At 37.3% G+C, this 22,948-nt stretch overlaps 2 protein-coding genes across 2 annotated transcripts; one reads left to right on the top strand and one right to left on the bottom strand.

Annotated features, from left to right (window-relative positions):
* Window positions 1-12,520: 12,520 nt before the first annotated feature.
* LOC117683644 (uncharacterized) lies at window positions 12,521-22,612 on the top strand. Its single transcript, XM_066073455.1, has 8 exons — window positions 12,521-12,733; window positions 13,069-13,098; window positions 13,490-13,660; window positions 21,283-21,469; window positions 21,564-21,806; window positions 21,907-22,078; window positions 22,210-22,358; window positions 22,437-22,612. The coding sequence occupies exons 1-8, from the start codon at window positions 12,521-12,523 to the stop codon at window positions 22,610-22,612; spliced, it is 1,341 nt and encodes a 446-aa protein (XP_065929527.1).
* Window positions 14,606-19,132, bottom strand: LOC117684367 (uncharacterized). The gene has a single exon (XM_066073014.1). The coding sequence runs from the start codon at window positions 18,909-18,911 to the stop codon at window positions 15,078-15,080; it is 3,834 nt and encodes a 1,277-aa protein (XP_065929086.1). The 5' UTR covers window positions 18,912-19,132; the 3' UTR covers window positions 14,606-15,077.
* Window positions 22,613-22,948: the final 336 nt, after the last annotated feature.

Here is a 22,948-nt window from a genome sequence, read left to right as displayed (position 1 = left end):
AAACGAGGAGCAGGGGGAAAATCTAGTTGTGATTACCGATGGATTGGTTGGAGTGGGTTGTTTCCCTTGACCAGTGGAGGCCAGTTGCCTGTTTTCTTGTTAATATATATTGGCTGTTGTTGTTCGTAGATAATGATGTTATATTCCTTTTAACTCACCTGACCTAAAAGCTGAAGTAAGCTTTTCTGATTTATTTTGCCCGGCGTCTGTGTGTCTTTCGGTCTGTCAGCCTGTCTGTCTGTAAACATTTTAGATTTTTAATCTGATCTCTATAACCCTTGAGACAATTTCATCAAAGCTTGGCACAAATCATCCTCAGTTGGAGTGAATTAGATCCTGTTAACATGAAGGGCCACGCCCTATTCCAAAGAGTGATGATTAAGAATTATTGAGATTGGGTTGGAATTTTTAAAAATTCCATTTCTCAAATTTAGGCGATCCTACAGCGACAAATGAGGATGTTGTTGCGATGTTGCGGCGCTGTACGATACGTTACTCTGTGTAACTTGGCGTGTTATTTTTTAAAGGTCGCAGCTCTATAGCCTTCAGGACGCAGCCTCTGTGTTTTAGGTTTACGGTGAAGACATTCTGCTCCAAGGGGAGCAACTCATATATTTTCAAAGATATCTTATCAGCATTCGCGTACATATAAGATATAAAATAAACATAGTTATTTTATAAAAGTATATATTTCAATGATAATATTGTTATCCAGAATATACTTTTAACCTTTCAAATCACCATTATCATAATTTAGTGTATATGGGTGTTTTTTCTGTTGATCAATTACTGCAATTTTAATTCTAACTATTTAAACTAGTACGCTAAACTACAATGAATGTTGACGGCCTAACCAGGCACGTAGCATGGGGGGGGGGCCTACCCCCTCCCCCTTTTTCTCGCAGCAGCAATTTTTTTTAAAATTTAGATATAAAAAATTGAATTATCATGGAGTTGCCCCCCCCCCCCCTACTTTTTTGGGAGTATGTAAAAAATTGATATGAAAATAAGGAAGGGAGGAGTGAAAGAATTGAAGTTATATACTACCCCCCCCCCCCCCCCCCCCCACGGATTAGGATTTTGGAATTTTGAAGATTTTAGGAAAGTTTAAATTTCCCTTTTTTTTTTTGCTTGTCAAGATTTTTTGGATGAGTCTGCCCCCCCCCCCCCCTTCCACTTTCAAAAACGATGCTACGTGCCTGCTAACTGAAGCTGTCATGAAATAACATTAATTTGTCTGCATAAATCGGGACGGTACTGGGGTATTTTCTGTAAACTTCAATGGACATTCGTCGTGTACACGAGATGAGGGAATGTAGGCGTAGAGGTAACGGTTCGGTGAGGCGCGCTCATGGCCATAATCTACGTGTAGGTGTGCAGCATAGGCGTCGGAACTGGGGGGGGGGGCTTTTTTTGGGCAAAGTTAGACCTAACCATTAGGCACATAGCATAATAGGGGCTTCAGCCTTGGATTAGGAATTTCATGATTTGGGGGAAAAAAATTGGTTGGTAAGAAATTTATTTTGAACTGTAGGTATACCCCCCCCCCCCCCCCCATGGATTACGGATTAGGATTTTCATGATTTTGGGAATTGGGTTTTGTCAAGATTTCTGAGGATTAGTCTAGCCCCCCCCCCCCCCCCCACTTTCAATTTGCTTCCGACGCCACTGTGCAGTATTAATTTCAGTGAACAAATACTATTTAATTTGACGAATCTCAACTATGTACGTTTACATTAATTAACGTACATACATGTTACAAAGAAGACTGATGTTGACGGTATAGTAATTTCCGACCTCTTGGTGGGGTGGACGTGATCGAGGCTAGCTGTAGTACTCGTAAACTAAATACTTAATTAAACTCGATTACTATTCGTTGTCCGGGACTTGAAAAACTGATAATTGAACAATGCTGTTTAAAGAGATTACCAGTGCACTCCCAGTAAATGAGATATAACATCATATTTCTTCTTCAAAATTATCTTATCGCACAAGCGTTTTGTGTGAAGTTGTGTTTGTCCTATAGCATGTTGAGTTGACTTGTGTTTTGCGCGATAGCGCATTATTTGAACTCGTGTTACCGCAACGGCCAGTTGTGTAAATGTGTAAGCGCGATGTCGGGTTGTGTAACGTTGAATAAGTGCTACGGAAAATTGTTTGATCAGCGCGATAGCGTGATGTTTAAAGTAGTATGAGCGTGTTGTGTAACAGTTCGACCGCCAGCGTGCGTGATAGCGCGCCAGCGTTAGTCTTGATAGCCCAATGCCGATATTTGTAGCAGCGGCGTTAATGTGTATACATGTTTACTAGTGGTGGCTATGCCTAATCATTATATACTCCACATAAAATGTAATGTCCACCATAATGTATACATATGCACTTCCAGACTCGTGTCACTTACCAGCTGTCTGTTTATCGTGGATCAAACACAGTAACATTCGAATTTCATTATGCGACACTCCTTGATCATGTATGGATCTAGAGGGGGAGAGGGGGTCCGCCCCCCGCCCCCCGGAAAATTCAATATTAATAACTTCACATATGTAGTAAAGGGGGAGAAAGGGTCCGGATCCCATCCCCCCGGGAAATATAATTTTATTAACTATATAAAATAAAATCTCCAAAATATGTCTCAGACCACCCCCCCCTCCCCGACAAATATAATTATCCATCGACCACCCTCCCCCCCCCCCGGAAAAGTTATGGATCTGCGCAGGCTGTTGAAAATAAATTCTAAAAATTCATCGTCTGCCTCAGATGTCCTTTTTTACAGGTCAAATTGTCTTTAAACGATAGAGAGCTCCACAATTATAAAAAGGCGAAGGCGAAAGCGCGAAGGTGCGAAGGCGAGAGTGGAAAGTTGCGATGGCGAAGGAGCGATAGTAGTATCGCTTCTTCGTCTTCGCAACTTCTCACTTTCGCCTTTGCATCTTCGCGCTTCGCCGTCGCATCTTCGCACTATCTCTCCTTCGCCGTCGCACCTTCGCACTTTCGACCTAAATGCGAAGTGCGATGGTCGATGTGGCCCCATCGGAACATGTGCAATACAATATCCCATTTTTATGCAATGTTTTCTGATCTCACATGTACATTCATCAGGTTTGCAATGTATAGTTAACATCATATTGTAGAAATGGAATACAAAATAAAATTATAAGAAAAATTCAATGGAAAAAATATAGGATTTGTTCCTGTTTTTTGTCGGTCATCATTAGATCTATAGTATCTGGCCAACATAGATATAGAAAGATAAAATATCTCTTCAGGACGTGATTTATAAGACTTGAGTTTCTTAACGAACAATTATTAGAGCCAAAATACTGTCTGATGAAAATCCAAACAAGCATCTTTGCCTATGTCTGTCTGTCTGTGTATTTGTCTGTCTGTGTATTTGTCTGTCTGTGTATTTGTCTGTCTGTGTATTTGTCTGTCTGTGTATTTGTCTGTCTGTGTATTTGTCTGTCTGTGTATTTGTCTGTCTGTGTATGTGTCTGTCTGTGTATTTGTCTGTCTGTGTATTTATCTTTCTGTCTGCATATCTTTCTCTCTCCCTCTCTCATAAGGCTGATATTTCGGTAAATGTTGTTTATTCCCGGTTATTTTGCCGTCGAAGCAGTGTCAATTGTTACTTCTGTGGTGCAAGAGAGATAACTCTTATGTATTCATCAATTTTCCCGTGTACTAGACCGGTATATCCATGTATTTTGTGATGCTTACGAAATTTTGTTTGATTTATTTCTTTTAATGAATAACAATTGTGACCGCCAGAATTAAATTTAACATTAAAAATAACACGAACATTAAGTTGACCAATGAGCTCCATGCGATTTTTTAAAATTATTAATTTACCAAGAAAAATTAAAAATGTGAAAAAAAAACCGCACTCTATACAAAATCCACTTGGAACCGTCCATAGTTCTTGAAGACGGAACATCCAGAACAAGTGAATTATATCTGTGAATCTCCACGGTGGAACTCAATACACACACACGACGTGCATATATGACTTTTCATGTAACACAATAAACTCTTATATTTACACAGTTCAGTATCTTTTTCTGTGATATCACTACAAATCGATTTTGTAATGTTTTGTCCAATGTATTTTATCAGTGAATATCTTAATATCTAATCCTACAATTGCTTGAAAAAAAAATGAAGTTACAAGGAATCAATCTTTGAATATTATGAGCTGATCAAATACGACCGGACGCAATCAAATCAATTTGTAATTTGTAGAAATCAGAGGTCACTTGAATTTTCGGTGCCTGTATTGTGGAAGAAGGTGAGATTTTACTGTACATCGGATACGCCAACACCATGACAAAACAGGGTTACGGGTCAGTGGCGTCGGAAGCAAAGGACTGAGAACGATAGCATTGTCTAGCCGCCTAACTTAACCCTCTGGCTGCGGGAGGGACATATATGTCCTTTTTAACGTCAATTTGTTTATGGTGTTATATGGGCGTTATATGGCGTAATTTTGTGCAATTTTGAAATAATAGCAATGTCTGGTTCTGAAATATATATTTTTTAAATGTTCTCAATGTATTTTATATGTAAAAGTGTTGAGTTTTTAAGGTACATGTGTGTTTATTCGTAATATAAAATAAATCCAAAAATAAAAAAAAATATATACATCGCCGCTAGACTTCAATTACGAAAAACAAAGTTATTCTTTTTGTGATATATTTGTATATTAAATGGAAAACAAAGCCGACATATCAATTATGTAATCAAATTATAAAGCAAACACATTTAAAATAATTTAATATGACGAATAAAATCATTTCTAAATTATATGAAATCATCAAAACTGCAATGCATGCAATAATTTAACGTACTAAAAACATTTCTTTTGAATGTTATTAAATTGATTTTAACGAACAAAAGAGGCATTAAGATTTACTCAGAATTTCAAAAAATTACGTCATTTCAACGGCGTTTTTGGAGAAACATTGATTCCGCTTCGGAAAACGAATCCGATTTTTAAGTAGTTTTTGACGAATCTGAAACTGATGATGATGATGATGATGATGATGATGGCGTTCCAGTTGTTGACCGATGATGGACAAATGTACGGTATGTTGAAAACTTTGAATACCCACATGAAATTAATCCCTTCTCTCGCCATATGGGTCCTGTGAACCCTCCGGTGAATGATGCTCCCCTGTGGATTATTTCCACAAACTTATAGCTCCAGACGAAGGCAGGAATCTTATTGAATTTCTTGTTGAGTAAACAGATATATATGCAAATCAGTTTTTGTCAAATCAGCAGTACAACCCTAAGCCATTTTCAAGAACTCTAAAATGGCACGACACAAATGTTGCAGAGATGTCCGCCTACCTAGGCTTGTATCTATCAATGGGAATTGTACGAAAGCCTAGCATTGAGGCATATTGGCAGGAATCTGAGCAATCATATCTTTTTCGTACTCCTGGATTTGCAGAAGTCATGACGCGGGACATATTTCAAATTCTAACCAAATTTCTTCACTGCAATAATAATTTAACACAAATGCCTCGTGGAGATGAGAATTACGATCCATCACACAAATTTCGACCAATTCTTGATCTTTTAAATGAAACCTTTCCAAAGGCCTTTGACTTGGCTCGGGATTTAACCATTGATAAAAGCATGGTCGGATTTAAGGTTTACACTCACATTAACAACATACCGGTATATCAATGGCAAAATATACATGCAAAATTTACAAAGAATACGATTTGAATTAGATATTCTATCTACATGCTTTAGATGTAATGTAAATGTTTCTTTATTAATCTTTAAAGGTTATAAAATTCAGTAATATAATGAAACACTTCATTAACATATAGTCAAACGAATTACGATTCAACAATAAACACATGAAATGTTTTTGAATTTATAAAGGGTAGAAACGACATTGTGCAGTATGTGCCGGCGAAAAAATCACATCAGTGGGGTGCGAAGTTGTTTGTTTTAGCAGAGTCGGACACAGGCTACAATGCTGCAATGCAGTTATATGCAGGTTACTGAATATTCAAAGTATTCAATCAACAATTTATTAAAAACATCTCTAATTCCATTTTCAACATTTTTAACGAATTTATAACCATGAAAAAAAGTTTATTTTACATGTTGAGAATATTTTTTTATAGTTTTAACTTGTTGGTAAATTGACTCTTCTTGTTTCTTATGGAATTCCTCCTGACTTTGATGTGATAGAATGTGAAATAAAGTGTATATCGAACCTCTTAACTGTAACAAAGAAATATAACATCAAAGTAATCAAATGTGGCTTTAGCAATCTAATTGTTATTAGATGTTAAATCATATTGCATACTAGCGAGTAAGCGGGCGGATCTAACATCTGATTTTAATAAGATTGAAGCCGTAGGAAATTATTCTTAAAATAATCGAAAGTGATGATTGAAGACCAATGGCGTCCATTTACATGCATACTGGTCAATAATAGAATAATGTGATTACTTAACAATAAACAGATTAGCGCATGGGAATAAATGAGAGTTTACTTCAGCGGTGGCCAGTTTAGGTATATAGAAATAGTTTCTGTGTTGATTCCTTTTATGGGTGTTTTAATATTATAGTTTCGCCTTTTTTAATGCTCAAAAGTTAAGAAAATTTACGTTTTCCCCCTCTTGTTTTACATCTTCTCAACAAAACTGGTTATCAACTTGGATCTGTTATATACGTTAGAGATATAGTTGCGTTTAGCTTGCTTTCCTGTCTGTATTAATTGCTACGGAACACTGGTATACTTTACATACGCTAAATCTTTTATATCATACAATGCTAATGAAACCAACAAACAGAGTTTGTTGTCAAATCGCAAAAATGACACCCCCCCCCCTTAATGTATTTTCTGTAAATAATTTGTCAATAGGTAGACAGGGTGGTGCAGCTAGGAGTGTCCACGGTGTGGGGTATGAGGTGGTGATGCAACTGATGGAACCATATTTGTACAGATATCACCACCTCGTGTGTGACAACTATTTCAAGAGCCCGGCTCTCTGCTCTACCCTCTTTGATAAAGACACCTACATGACTTGCACTGTCAGGGTCTACAGAAAAGAGATGCCCAAGTCTTTAAAGAATTTAAAGTTGCAGCGTGGAGTGTCACTGGTAAAGCAAAGCGGACCCATTATGGCACTTTCTTATGGTGACCGGAAAACCGTAACATTTATGTACACGCTATCCCAGCCCAAGTAAATTTATACTATAAATCATTAGATGATTATGGTGATTTTAAAGAGTAAAATATATATATCCTTCACGACGTCATAAACGTATAGTCACTTCTCCCTTTTATTTCCTATGAATTTCATATCATCTTTACTCGATTTTTACTATATAGATTGATTTTAAATTTTTAGAAATGTAATAGTATGAGATTTATTATTTATTACATTGATAAATCTGATTACAGTATTGATATTAATAAGTTAAGATATAATATATTTTAGCAATACATGTAGTTTTATATTAAATCACCCAGGTAGAACACCTAGGTTTACCTGGCTTAAGTTAATTAATGCCCTTAGGATATATGGTCCTTATATGGTCAATCAAAAGGTGTGGTTTTACAGAGAGAATCTATTGGTTTTTAAGTTTGTATAGTTGGGTTTCATTGGTCTTTGGATTTCCCTCAAGAAATTCTTTGTGTTTTAAGACATTCTTCATATTAAAGCTAAGGAGACAAGACTTGATGTTTACGACTTAGAAAGACCTTTTATACATATATAGACTTTACTTCATCTCGTATAGGTAAGCTAACATTAATTATTTCTAACCATAACAGAAGCGCTAATATTTAATTAATGGTACATATCCTGTAATTTAGCAAATCTAATTATCCTTTTGCACTTTCTTAGTAAGAGTGATTTTTGAGTGAAAGAATATTTATTAAAGTATATTAAGCTTCAAGAACTAGAGGTAATACTAGTGAAAACCTTATTTTAAAGAATCTGTATTTTAGTATTACTTATGGAAATATATATGTAATTTGTAGTGTCTGTCTCTGCTGTGTAAGCTATAAAAGCAAAGTGCACACTCATAGGGCGTGGGACTGCCCATTCCAATATGAATGGTATGGATTATGTTTTATCATTATTATTATAACGAATGTCAAATTTTAAGACATCTAATATATAACTCATATATAGCTGTAAAGCATTTTCATGACCTGTATGGATAAAATGTGTAATTACATGTATAATTACATATAAGAGTTATTGGCATTTAATAAGAGTAAAATATAACTGTGTCCATAATGTATTTTATACATATCACTTAGTATTGTTATATTTCATTTCAGAGCACGGGTCAAAATGCATGATAGAAGCTATGTACAGTGTAATTGGAAACTTTCATTTTATATCAATATGTAGTATTACCTATTATAACAAATGAGAGTATAGCACAACTGCCACAAGCAATACATGTCCTTAACCGGCACCTCCCTCCCCATAAAAAAAATGAAACAATTGTCGTTTTATTTGCTAAAATGTGTGTGGTTCAAGATTTTTCTAAAGGACATACCCGATTAGAATTGAAAAAGAGTCGTACGTTTAAAACTAATTTTGTCAAATTTTTTAGATTCATTTGGTTATATTTTGGTCCATTTGGGTAAATAGATGCACCAGCGCAGCTCTTATTTATATATAATCAGGCCATAAATTCAAAATATTTGCAAAAATTAATAGCTATAAATCCAGTGGATGAAAAAAAGGAAAGCAAGTCGAACTCGATGAGTGCTAATACCTGTGTTTAATGAATGGTACAGTAGGATATGCGCAAAAAAGTCCCGTCTACTCTTTCCTACCCTTTATTTATTGGAATATTAAATCCGATTATAAGAGTCAAATTAAAAATCAAGTACGGATATGTACCTGTTTATCAAAAGTAAAACTACTCATAAATTTATCTACAGTGCATCGTTATGGAACTACACAGAAAGTTTTATATGACAGAATAACTGGCAAACTAATTAGGACTATATAGCCCCCCACCCCCCCCCCCCCCCCCCCCTCTTGAAATGTATATACTGAAAACAGATTATTGGAGTACAACATCCGCACACAATTTAAAGAAAATTTCATGTTTTTTTTTATCATTTTCGCTAGCTAATGTAAGACATCACAAATACCCAAAACCCCCTCACGGAAAAGGAAATGCTAGGTGATGAGAGAGAGAGAGAGAGAGAGAGAGAGAGAGAGAGAGAGAAAGAGTCGATGTAAATCACGGGTGCGCTAACACCGTTAAAATTAAAGCTTGCTAGTTGGTCTGCCCTACCCTAGCTACCTCCTCTCTTTTCTCCTTTTAGAGGCTTAATTATTGTCTATATATGCTTGTAACAAATTAAATCAATTTCAAATTCTAAATCAAAACTGAATTTAACACTACAACACTCTCTCTGTGTGTGTCTGTGTGTCTGTGTGTCTGTCTGTCTGTCTCTCTCTCTCTCTCTCTCTCTCATATCGACAATGGCATTGCCATACCCTACAATACACTATTCTTATCTTGATTTTTGTCTTTGAGGTTGTAAATCATTATATCGTCAATGGTTTAAAACTTTATCATAACCTATATTTTGACATGTCGATTATTTCATTGAGGTTCGTTTCATAGCTAAAACATTTAGATTGATCAGATCTTTCTTCGCGAGCCGATTTTTACACAGTTGGGGCGAATACACTTCGGGTTAAAATTGTTCGGGGGGAAATACATACAGGGCAAACAAAACCACTTAGATTCGCAGAGCCAACAGTGTTATTTCTAATTTAATTGTTTATACTTCGTGGGGTTAATTCATCAATGTTAATTTAACCATTTTATAACCACTATATAAGAGCTATTAAGACATTTATTTGTAGGAAAGAGCATGTACGAATGATCTTTATTTAGAACAGTTTAATGTTGCTAGGATACAGGTTTCAGATCCATGATTTGATTGGTTAATTTAGATATTGAATCTCGAATTTCGAATCTCGAATCTCGTATTTCGAATCTCGTATTTTGAATCTCGAATCTCGAATGATCCTTCTCGGCTTTCGTAGCTCATTACAAAATGAAGATATTATACATTTATTTATTGGCTGTAATGAACTACATGAATTTATAAACAAATTTGTTGTATATCATTTAGAAACATTATTCAAAGATGTAGATGTAAATATTTTCAATACTTTAAGATTTGATGAGATGTTTTTCTCATCATTGTCAACGGGTATAAAAAATGTAAATACATTTTTTGTTAATTTCTTTTTATCAATATGTAGATTATATGTATATACAAACGACGACAACTGTTTATCAAAAGTCAACAGAAGATGGATGTTACTAAAGTTTGTAAATACATGTTAAGACAATTTATTTCATATAATCATTACCAATTGTGTATCAAGGAAAACAGAAGAATTATTTTCTCCAATTTATTTTTGAATAGAAATCCTCTAGTTAAAGAAACGGAGGGTGTGTTGATATTTATTTTTTAATACTTGTCCTTTTGTATAAATTCATTTGTTTATTAGACATTGCTGTTTTTTTAAGAATTGATCTGTACCGTGTGTATTATGTTGAATATCAATCAAAGAAAAAAAAGTGTTGGGCTTGTGATCCGTACATACCGAGTTCGAATCCCGCAGGGGCTTTTGTTGTTACTTACTGAATTTATTTTTTAAGATATTCTTTTTTTGTCCCCAATTTGCAAATTTTCCCCTAATTTGACATATGTATAGTTTATTCATCATTATATCTTTCATAATCAAAACATTTAAAGTTAATTCGAATGACTTTTTTAAGGTGTGTTATTCAACCTTAAAGGTCATATGAAACGATTTTTAATGAAAATTTGTTTTATGCGGAAATGTGTCAAAAAAGGTATCATAAACAAGAAATTAATTATTCAATAAAAAAATAAAGAAAGATTAAAGCGTTGCAGGTGATCAAAGGTACTCGATCCCAAAAATGATTTCCGATATACGCGGCTTATCTCCCTTTGTGTGTGACGTCAAAAAGACCCACTGAGTGTAAACAAGTATTGTGCGTAACGATAGTATATAGCACAATTTTGCTGCATTTCTTTGAAAATGCCTCAATGTGCTGCATTTAACTGCAACATTCGGTCACAGAAGGGTGTGGCAATGTATCTTTTCCCAAAAGATCCAAAATTTAGACGAATTTGGGTACATAATCTTCGACGAGATGGGTTTGTAGCTACGAAGACTTCAAGGTTATGTGCGAGACATTTCACCGATGACCAGTTTTCAATACACCATCTGTGGCCAAAAAATGTGGATACAAAATAATTGACCTGAAGCCAGACGCTGTGCCAACGATCTTTGACTTCCCAAAGACTGAAACCAAGACGAAGATGCGAAGAAAATCCACGGCTTCCTTCAAGCGAAATGCTTTGGAAGTATGTACAGTACATGTAATGCGGAAATATAGGCTTAGTAACAGATAAATAAAACACTGTATAGAATTTTGCACTTCATTACACGCGAATTTTGAAGACATGTATCTAATGAAAATGGTTATATCACATAATCATTAAGACCACCGAACATTAACTGGCAAATTTCGAAATATACACCTGTTACGGCAAAACATTTGAAATGGGTGTGGACAAATTGACGCGGACGTCTGAGAAAACATTAGATTGGAGCTTATTACGTATACAGCAAGTTAGAAACGCTAAGATAGATTCAAAATGCACTTCCTATAACTACAGTTTCAATCCAATGTTTTCTCAGACGTCCGCGTCAGTTTCCATAGCCATAGCACTGAAATAAAAATGTAATCAATGCACATTCCGTAACAAGAATCTTTTTACTAAACATACAAAATACAAACAAACGATACAAAAAAACCCACATACAACCCCCCCCCCCAAAAAAAATAAAATAATAATTGATATATATATATATATATATATATATATATATATATATATATATATATATATATATATATATATATATTTCTGCATATTTATAGAATTTGGTTTTATTGAAAATTGATGAAACATTTAATAAAAACGTGAACATCAAACATTATAATTTTGTGAATTTCAGATTTGTAATGCAATAGACAAATCGCCTACACAATTTCCAAAACCAAGTGCTATGGGGAAATCACAGACTTCTGTCATGGGTGCTAGTCTTGTCTTGCAGATCCATGCCTGTCAAACGAACACGATTTCAGCATGAGAGGTACAATGGAAAGGGGAATTGTTGCATCAAATATATGTGTTTTTCGTGTAAACTACATATTTTTGTCGCCGAATTTTCTATTTTTATAAATTTTCTGATAGAGTCTGCGGCAACACTGAACCGCGATTCAAATGTCACCCAAACGTTCCATGCATTCACCGAAACTTCTAACGTAAGTTTTTTTTAAATTAAATATTCATTTCTTATAAATATATTGATTAAAAACAAATGTACTATCAACTAAACTGAAGCAGTCATGCATAGGACCAACTCTATTTCTATTATTTAATTTGAATATCGATATGCAGGAGAGCCAAAACATCAGTATTCAGGCATCTCTCCAAACACGAGAAATTGGGATACAAGTAGATATAAATGGCAGTGATAGGGACACAGTAGAAACAGAAGAAGAACCGGATGACAATTTGGTGGAATTTGATTCCAAAATGGACGACTCGGACATAGAGTGGAGCCTGCCGAATGAGGGAGATGATGAAGAGATGAAGCCAAAGAATGTAAGCAGTATAAGTGGTGACACCAAATTCATTGTATATAAAAGCAGCCTGGAGCAGCTCCTTCCCTCCAATGCTTGCTCTGTGGAAACCCCAAGCAGGACACTGACTTTGAATGGCGTGTGTTGGGCACTGTTGTGCACATCCAGTCCACATGCAACAGATGCGATTGCCTATGGGAATGGGCCATTCAGCCATTTACAGGAATGATGCCATGGGGTAATTTGGTTTTTGCTGCCGCAATCCTGTTTAGTGGCGCAAGTCCACTCAAAGCCATAAACACATTAAAGTTTGCTGGAATTCAGTGTTTCAGTAACAGGACATATTTTTCCCTGCAGCAACTCTACCTAGTCCCAGCTGTTGAAATGGTGAGTTGAAATGTTTATTTAAAAAAAAGGACAGAAAAAATACGGTATGAAATTCTTATTTTTACGAGTACTTAATTCCGCGAGTCCGTTGTTTTATATTAAATCGCAAGAATATAAAATCGCAATAACCAATGTTGGTTATAATTTCCTATAGTTCAAAACTATCAGAAAAATAAAATTAAGCGAGACTTTAAAATCTGCGAGAGTTTCTTCTTACGATTTTACGCGGAAATTGATTTTACAGTATATGCATCAAAATTGTTTCATTGAAATTAATGAAAATGCATTTAAGAATATAACAGGGAATTTCTATTAAACATATGAAATGTCGAGTATCGAAGAAATTCAATCCATCATAGTTTCATGGTTTAATTATGCATTTTATTCACAGGTATGGCAGAAAAATCAGCAGGAAATGTTCGATTCTCTTAGAGAAAAAGCGCTTCCGGTAAAGATAGGGGTAGACGCAAGATGCTGTTCACCGGGCCATACAGCGAAGTTTGGGTCGTACTCCCTCATGAACCTGGACACATCAAAAGTTCTAGATGTTCAGCTGGTCCAGGTATTTTCTTTGTCGTTAAAAGCCGCTATCATGTTTTATATCAAACATTAACAAGTAATAATGTATGATTAATTAAACAGTTTTACTTGTAACGGGATGAGCGGAGGCTACTCCAAACAACAACAAGACATCTTAAATTTAACAAAATTTAATAACAAAAAAAATAAGAGAAAGAAAGAAAAGATAGAAATATAAACACTAAACCACACAAACACTCACACACCTTTCACTCAACAAGAAAAAATATGATGTTTATACAAATGACCAAAAATAAATTAGAAGAGTGTCCGAATCTCCGGGGCTGTAGTCCTGGACCAACTACGGACAACCACAACTAGAGTAGTTTCGTCACCACAATCATCATCATCACCATCGCCATCATAATCATCGACACTATCGTCAACATCATCGCCTACAACACCATAATCATCACCGACGTCACCATGAACGACATCATCTACATCATCATCATCGACATGACCATCATCATCATCGTAGTCATCGACATCATAACATCATCGTCGTCATCAACATGAACATCGCATCGTCATCGACTTCACCATGAACAATATGACACTACAATAAGTGTACAAGTGACACCATAACACCATAATAAAAACAATATTGTATAATACATCATATAAGTATCTCACTGATAGTATCAAACTATGATAATGTATAAATAGTATTATATTAAAGGCAACATCTCAAAATATTGTAAGTATATGGTAACTAAGTTATTTGTTTACAGTAAACAATATGGCGTCTGAGACTTCCGGTGACGCACTTCCGCCCAAGTAGTTAAGTGGAAAAAGTGACCATAAATTGTAAAATAAAATAACGCATAGAAAATAGCCCTTTAAATCACCGTTTCTTTATACAGCAATAGCAAAAACTGTACTATAGAAAAAGACGAATTCCATTTAAACACTCTCGCTTAAGTCACACATCAGTGAACACACAGGTAACTCTACAGTGAACAATGGTCAAGGTGACTTTATAGGACGACTGCGTAATACTAATAAAAAGGCAAAAATTTACAAATAAACTACACCAAACTAAATAAATACTTACCACGGTCAGCTATCCGTGTCCGCGTCAAATGCTGAACTTGTGAAACTAAAACATGCCACACAGGCTTCTAACACGATACCCCCTTCACACACTAAGCACGTCTTAATTGCTGGACAGCTCGGCCGGGTATATCTTAGCGCCTATTGTTAGGGTCGGCCAAGCACGTTGCAAAGAATTATGGGAAAAATAAAATCGGGTGTGTTCGATATGAACAGTGATTGTCACACACCTCCCCCCTTAAAAAATTGTCCTGCAATTTCAAATAAACAATCACTGAATTTTGAAAATTCTCACGTATTTACAATAAAACCTATATACATACCTGTACTGTCTACTATACATCTCACTGACGACTCAGGTAATCCGCACCCACATTGTCGCTTCCTTTGATTGCAATGATCCTAAAGCGGTATGGCTGAAGCTGCAAAGCCCAACGCATCAGTCTGGAGTTCTCTGTCTTTGCTTTGTTAAGGTAGGTCAGGGGTTGGTGATCAGTTTCAAGTAGAAACTCGCGTCCATAAAGGTACTGGTGGAACTTCTGTATTCCCCACACTACCGCCAAACACTCCTTCTCGATAACAGCGTATGCCTTTTCTCTTGGTTGAAGTTTCCTACTGGCGTACGCTACGGGTAGTTTCTCGTCATCCTCCATCTGTAACAGCACAGCACCTATCTCATCATCTGCAGCGTCCGTGCGTAAAATGAAGGTTTCATTAAATTCTGGCAACTTCAATATTGGCCTTTCTGATAACATGTGTTTCAATGTATCAAAAGCTCGTTGCTGACTTTCAGTCCAAATAACTTTATTTGGTTGGCCCTTCTTCGTAAGATCAGAAAGTGGAATGGCTATCGCAGAGAAATTCGGAATAAACTTTCTGTAGAATCCTGCTAAGCCTAGGAAGGCACGAACCTGTTTCTTGGTTTGTGGTATTGGCGCATTTCTGACTGCATCAATCTTGTCCTGTTCTGGTTCTAGACACTTGTTGCCCACCATATGTCCCAAACAGTCAATCTTGTCAAATCCGATGAAACATTTTGTCGGTCTGGCCGCAAGTCCCGCATCTCTGAGTCGTTCGAACACAGTCTTCAGTATGTGTAGATGTTCTTCAAAGGTATCTGTAAAAACAATGACATCATCGATAAAGTTTTCTACGCCGTTCATACCTTGAAGTAGTTTTCTCATCATACGACTAAATGTTGCCGGCGCGTTTACAAGACCAAACGGCATTGTCCTGAATTGGTACAATCCGGATGGTGTGGAAAAGGCTGTAAGCGGCTTACTCTCGTCAGCCATCGGTACTTGCCAGTATCCTTTGCTTAAGTCTATCTTTGACACAAACTTCTTTCCGGTCATTTTGGAAAATATGCTTTCTGGACTGGGCATTGGTTCTGCATCAAATACCGTAGCACAGTTCAGTCGTCTATAATCAATGCAAAATCGATTCGTTCCATCTTTCTTCCGAGCTATGACAACTGGAGCTGAATAAGGGGAAGATGATGGCTCAATCACATTCAACTGTAGCATTTTCTGAACTTCTTCTGTAATTGTTTTCTCTGTACTGAACGGAATTGGATATGGTTTCACACGCACAGGTTCAGCCGATGTCACAACAATCTTATGCTCCACTAAGTTCGTCATTCCAGGTATATCCGTAAATACATCTGAGAACGAATCACACAGTGATTTAGCAGTTTCCAACTGATCTGGTGTTAGTCTGTCTGCAAACTTTATGTCCTTTGCTGTTTCGGTTCGAGTAACAGGTGGCATAAGAATAGAGTCCTGTTGTTCATCATCATCTAGGTCACTAAAGTCTATGAGTGAAATTGCACATGTTGACAAAACACCACAGTTCAATGTATCTCGTTCAACATACTTCTTAAGAAGATTTGCGTGGAAAGTTTTCAGCTTGCCTCCCATATCGATCTTGTAGTCCATATGTCCTATCTTCTGTATTACACTATAAGGTCCCTTCCATTGCATGAGGAGTTTGTTTGACTTTGTCGGTAGAAGAACCAGTACTGTGTCTCCCTCTTTCATCTGACGACCTTGCGTTTTCCTGTTGTAGTACTTGCGCTGACGTTTTGAAGCTTTCTCCAAGTTTTGGCGAGCTATGTCACATGTTTCTTCCAATCGTGTGCGTAAGTCAAGTACGTATTGATACGTTGTCTTAACGTCCTCGTCAGGAATTTCCTTTGTCCAAAGTTCTTTAAGAATTGTCATCGGACCACGAACAGTACGTCCATAGAGAAGATCAAACGGCGAAAAACCAAGGCTCTCCTGTGGTACTTCACGGTATGCAAAGAGTAATGGGTTGATGTACTTATCCCAGTCTCTTGGTCGCTCAGCACACATCCTCTTTAGCATCTGTTTCAACGTACCATTGAACTTCTCGACGAGTCCATTACACATGGGGTGATACGGAGTAGTAGTAATCCGTTTAAATGACAACAGACGGCTCACTTCTTTCATTACGTCCGATGTGAATTGCGATCCTTGATCTGTTAGCATCTCGATCGGAACTCCTAATCTACTAAAGATGTCTACCAGTGCCTCCGCTACTCGCTCTGTCTCAATTCCAGGAAGTGGAATAGCCTCGGGATAACGGGTTGCGTAATCGACAAGCGTCAGAATGTAACGATTCCCTTTGTCGGTAACTGGTTGCAGAGGGCCTATAAGATCAACTGCTACTCGTTGAAACGCTTCTGTAATTAGCGGCATTTGTCCTAACGGTACTGCAGGTACTTTTCCTTTTGGAATAGTCCGCTGACACACGTCACATGATCTGCAAAACCGTCTAATGTCTGACTGAATTCCTGGCCAGTAAAATTCGGACACTACTCTGTCGGTTGTTTTCTTTGATCCCAGATGACCACCCATCAGCGTTTCATGTGCTATCTTCATAACGATAGTTCTGTATTTCCGAGGAACGATTAACTGTCGGAAAAGTTTTCCACTGGACACTTTGGGACTGCAAAATTCTCTGAACAACATTTGCTTCCGTTCACACATTTTTGAAAATCCGCCGTCACTGAAATGTTTAAGCTGTCCACTCTCAGCTAAGCTCCATAACTTTTTCAGTGTCTCGTCGTTTCGTTGTTCTTGTAAGATATCCTCCGGCGATACATCCCGTATTGCTTCCGGTACTTTCAATGGTTTGTATGGAGACTGTTTCTTTTTCAGTTGCGCACGCGTTTCAACAGCTGCTATGTTTTCAACGGAATGAATCCAGGCTGGATTTGGTTCATGTGGTTTCCTTACTCCACGAATATTACCAAGAATAAGATCGTACGAAGGCGAATCAAAGCACCAAGCATCAACACTTCCGGTAAAGTAAGGAGTATCGACATCAATTCTAGCCACATCTGAATCAATAATACGACCGTCTGCTAACTTGCATCGTTGAGATGTCCCTGTTAGTTGATCATCGTTTACCAGTTCTCTACGAATAACGGCACCACTACAACCTGTGTCTCTTAGCACAGTCACTAGTCTATTGCCAACACATCCCTTCACAACTGGCATTTCCGTTTCACAGAAAGCAACCGAATCACAAACACACGGTAAGTTTCCATGTTTCTCGACGACACTCGCGGCTCCTTGGCGACCTCTACCGCGTCCTGGATATCCATGGTTCCCATTATTGTACGACCCACGTTGAAAATCACTAGGGTAAGTATGTTTCGGTGTTGTTTCTTGTTTCTCGCTCGAATTAAACGGCCTGTTATTCGGACTTTTGCGGAAGTTGCAGTTAAAGGCTTTATGTCCTTGTCGTCCGCACTCATAACACTTCACTGCATTTCCAGATTGGTTTTGTTGCACGGAATCTTTGTACGGCGGTTGTCTATCGGACTGCTGTCGTCTGTCAAAGAGCGGTTTTTGCGTAAGTGAAGAAGATGTCACTGTTCTGGCCTCAGCAAACTGGTCCGCGTATCGCGCCATGTCTTGGATCGAAGTAGGAATCCTCTCCTTTAGGAATAAGGCAAGTTCTTTCGAGCAACACAATAAAAACTGTTCACGTAAGAACAAGTCCTTCAATTCATCGAATGTCTTGTTAGTCTTAGACAGCTGAATCCACCGCTCAAGGTAACTGTCCAGTCTGGTAGAAAATTGCATAAAAGTTTCACTTCCGTCTGGTTTTGAAAATCGGAACTTCTTGCGGAAACCGTCCTCCGTCATGTCAAATCGTTTCAACAGGGCGTTCTTCAACTCGTTGAAATCAAGTGCTGTTTCGGGTGAGAGTCTTGCGAACACATCCAGTGCCTTTCCTTTGAGTAATGCGCTAAGATGAGTCCCCCACGTGTCTTTATTCCATTTCTGCGTTGTTGCGTATATCTCAAATCTTTGAATGTACGCGTCAATGTTGTCTTTCGAATCCTCAAACGGAGGAAGTTTTGGTCCTTTTACTGTGGAATCATTAAAATTCGTGGTGACTCAATTTTCGTGGTATTCGTGGGCATCCCTTTCCCACGAATTTCAATCATCAACGAAAACAGTTTTAGAAAAATTTATCTTTGTTTCTGAAACAGTAACCGACGCATCCACGAAATTACATTCCCGCGAATGAAGAAAAAAGTCACAATCAACGAAAATTGGCCCCCACGAATTTAAATGATTCCACAGTATCACTTGAGAAGTTTCTTTCTCCTCTTTAGTCACAACACTCGGCTTCATGTGAGATCTCTCGAGTTGCAGTTTGTGATCAAGTTCCAGTTCTTCTAGTTTTTGCTGATGTCTCTTTTCTTCTATCAATCGGGCGTGCTCTCGCTCATCATGTTCTCTCAATCGGGCGTGCTCTCGCTCATCATGTTCTCTTGCGGCGCGCTCTTTCTCCATCTGTAGTTTGAAGTCGCGGTCTCTCTCCTCCTGTCTCTCGACTCTATGTTTCTCACGTTCGTCCCGCATTCTGGCCTGTTCGTCCTTCACGAATTGTTGAAGGTCTTCATCCTTCATCCCCATCTTGGTCCCCACTTCAAGTAGCTCCAGCATTTCCTTGACAGTAGACATGGTGCATTGACTGACAGACCAACTTACCTCAAAATTATCTCATAAAGGGACTAACTTCTCAACTTTTAACAAAACAATCTGCCTAACGTAATGTACTCACCAAGGGAAAAGGAAACAACGACCTACACTTGCTCTTACATGTACTACAAAAAAGATCAAAAAATGAAAAATAAAATAAACCTTGGCAACTGTTCACTTATAAAGATATCTTGTAGTATCTGGAGGAGTCAACTCATCCCACCGCTGCCACCAATTGTAACGGGATGAGCGGAGGCTACTCCAAACAACAACAAGACATCTTAAATTTAACAAAATTTAATAACAAAAAAAATAAGAGAAAGAAAGAAAAGATAGAAATATAAACACTAAACCACACAAACACTCACACACCTTTCACTCAACAAGAAAAAATATGATGTTTATACAAATGACCAAAAATAAATTAGAAGAGTGTCCGAATCTCCGGGGCTGTAGTCCTGGACCAACTACGGACAACCACAACTAGAGTAGTTTCGTCACCACAATCATCATCATCACCATCGCCATCATAATCATCGACACTATCGTCAACATCATCGCCTACAACACCATAATCATCACCGACGTCACCATGAACGACATCATCTACATCATCATCATCGACATGACCATCATCATCATCGTAGTCATCGACATCATAACATCATCGTCGTCATCAACATGAACATCGCATCGTCATCGACTTCACCATGAACAATATGACACTACAATAAGTGTACAAGTGACACCATAACACCATAATAAAAACAATATTGTATAATACATCATATAAGTATCTCACTGATAGTATCAAACTATGATAATGTATAAATAGTATTATATTAAAGGCAACATCTCAAAATATTGTAAGTATATGGTAACTAAGTTATTTGTTTACAGTAAACAATATGGCGTCTGAGACTTCCGGTGACGCACTTCCGCCCAAGTAGTTAAGTGGAAAAAGTGACCATAAATTGTAAAATAAAATAACGCATAGAAAATAGCCCTTTAAATCACCGTTTCTTTATACAGCAATAGCAAAAACTGTACTATAGAAAAAGACGAATTCCATTTAAACACTCTCGCTTAAGTCACACATCAGTGAACACACAGGTAACTCTACAGTGAACAATGGTCAAGGTGACTTTATAGGACGACTGCGTAATACTAATAAAAAGGCAAAAATTTACAAATAAACTACACCAAACTAAATAAATACTTACCACGGTCAGCTATCCGTGTCCGCGTCAAATGCTGAACTTGTGAAACTAAAACATGCCACACAGGCTTCTAACACGATACCCCCTTCACACACTAAGCACGTCTTAATTGCTGGACAGCTCGGCCGGGTATATCTTAGCGCCTATTGTTAGGGTCGGCCAAGCACGTTGCAAAGAATTATGGGGAAAATAAAATCGGGTGTGTTCGATATGAACAGTGATTGTCACATACTGCATTGTGTAGTATTTGTTAGATTTGTACTTCTGTAGTTAGATAATTAAAATTGTTGATTGTATTTACTCAGAGCAATGAAGTACACAGTTCTTATCATATGGAACTGGAGGGGTTGAAGAGAAGTTTGGCACGACTGGAGGAGGAAGACATCGACATCTCACATCTTGTGACTGCTCGACACAGTCAAGTGAAATGCTATATGAAAAGAGATCAGCCGCATATCGTCCACCTGTTTGATGTTTGGCATGTTGCGAAAGGTATTACAGTCGTAAATTTATTTTCATTTAATGTCGTATTATATATAAATATGTATTTCATTCTGTAACATTTTTAATTTTTTTTATTTCTAAGGTGTGTACAGGAAGCTACACGCAATATCAAAAAAACGCGTATGCGATGTAGTTGGTGAATGGTCTCACTCCATCAGCAACCATTTATACTGGTGTGCTGCATCCAGCAACGGTAATGGTGATCTGATATCACAGAAATGGCTTTCCATTCTTAACCACGTCATAGATGTTCACGATGGACATGGCGACCTTTATCCCAGATGTTTACATGGACCTCTAGATGATAGGGATTGGATAAAGCAAGGTACCTCTCAGAATATAACTAAGGTTGCATATTGCAACCGCTATGATCTATATTTGCACATACGGTTTAACGTTTACTATGTTTGTTTTATTTTAAATAGGTTCCAAAGCATATGTGGAATTGGAGGCGGTTGTTAAGGGGAAACTATTAGTTAACGACATTCAAAAACTCTCCCATATTGGCCAGCCATCCAGCCTGGAATCCTTTCATAAAGTAGTTTGCGCTTTTGCACCTAAAGCTGTGCATTTCTTCTTCAAACAGATGCAGGCTAGGTAAATATACAATAAAATATAACGATAAAATAGAAAAAGCTATATTTCTCAGATACAAATTAAAAAAACACATCTATCCCAATTATTTATTTTTAACATCCGATTTAATATTTTAAAAAAAAATGTTTCAGATTATTCCTTGCAGCTATGCATTTTAACGAAAATAGCTCAAGACAGCTGAGCATGACAAAGGATGGGAATAAGCAATACGCCGTTTCATATCCCAAAGGAAGAGGTGGAGAAGGTGTAGCCAAAGAAGTGAAAGTTGATCAAACCTTCAGTAAGTTTTAACAAAAAGTAAATAATTTTCAAATATTTATTTTTTTACAATTTAACGCAATCCTTCTGCATATTTTAGATTACATTGCTGATCTTATGGACGCTGTGGTGGAATTGCGGAAGCTAAACGACAGCTACGCTAAAGCAAGGGATGCCATTGACCGCCATGTGCAAGTCCCTCCCCCATTTGCACAGAGAACCCCGAAACCACCGAAGGACGTTACAATTCAGAGACACACAACACGTTTTAATTAAAACTTAAGGCTAAAGCAATTTATTTTCATATCGTGTTATTTTTATAATGTACAACATTCTTAGTAATAATTTTAAATAAGTCGCCGAATATTATACGTTAGCGAGGTTCCCCGGGATACCGAAATCCGCAATATTGTTGGCTTGGAAATTTCTGTCTTATAGCTGTCACTACACAAGCTGGCAGTATGCGTCGGTTGTGTCTTCCTAAGCGCCGCCAAATAAATCTTGCAAACCGACGATATGCTAAATGTCGATACAGCCTAAAAACAAAGTCATTAACTGGTATTGGTCTATGTTATGAAACAAACCATTTTTTTTCAATTTCATAGAGCATTG

Source organism: Magallana gigas, chromosome 10 (assembly GCF_963853765.1).
Source record: "Magallana gigas chromosome 10, xbMagGiga1.1, whole genome shotgun sequence".
In the NCBI taxonomy this organism is placed as follows: Eukaryota; Metazoa; Mollusca; class Bivalvia; order Ostreida; family Ostreidae; genus Magallana; species Magallana gigas.
This window is presented reverse-complemented; position numbering and strand designations above follow the sequence as displayed.

Bases quoted from the DNA above. Each gene is read 5' to 3' on its own strand.
- LOC117683644 (XM_066073455.1), top strand. From the start codon at position 12,521: ATGCAGGAGAGCCAAAACATCAGTATTCAGGCATCTCTCCAAACACGA. The intron at 12,734-13,068 runs GTAAGCAGTATA...TTTTCCCTGCAG, and splicing joins AAGAGATGAAGCCAAAGAAT to CAACTCTACCTAGTCCCAGC. The intron at 22,359-22,436 runs GTAAGTTTTAAC...TGCATATTTTAG, and splicing joins GAAAGTTGATCAAACCTTCA to ATTACATTGCTGATCTTATG.
- LOC117684367 (XM_066073014.1), bottom strand. From the start codon at position 18,911: ATGACGGAGGACGGTTTCCGCAAGAAGTTCCGATTTTCAAAACCAGAC.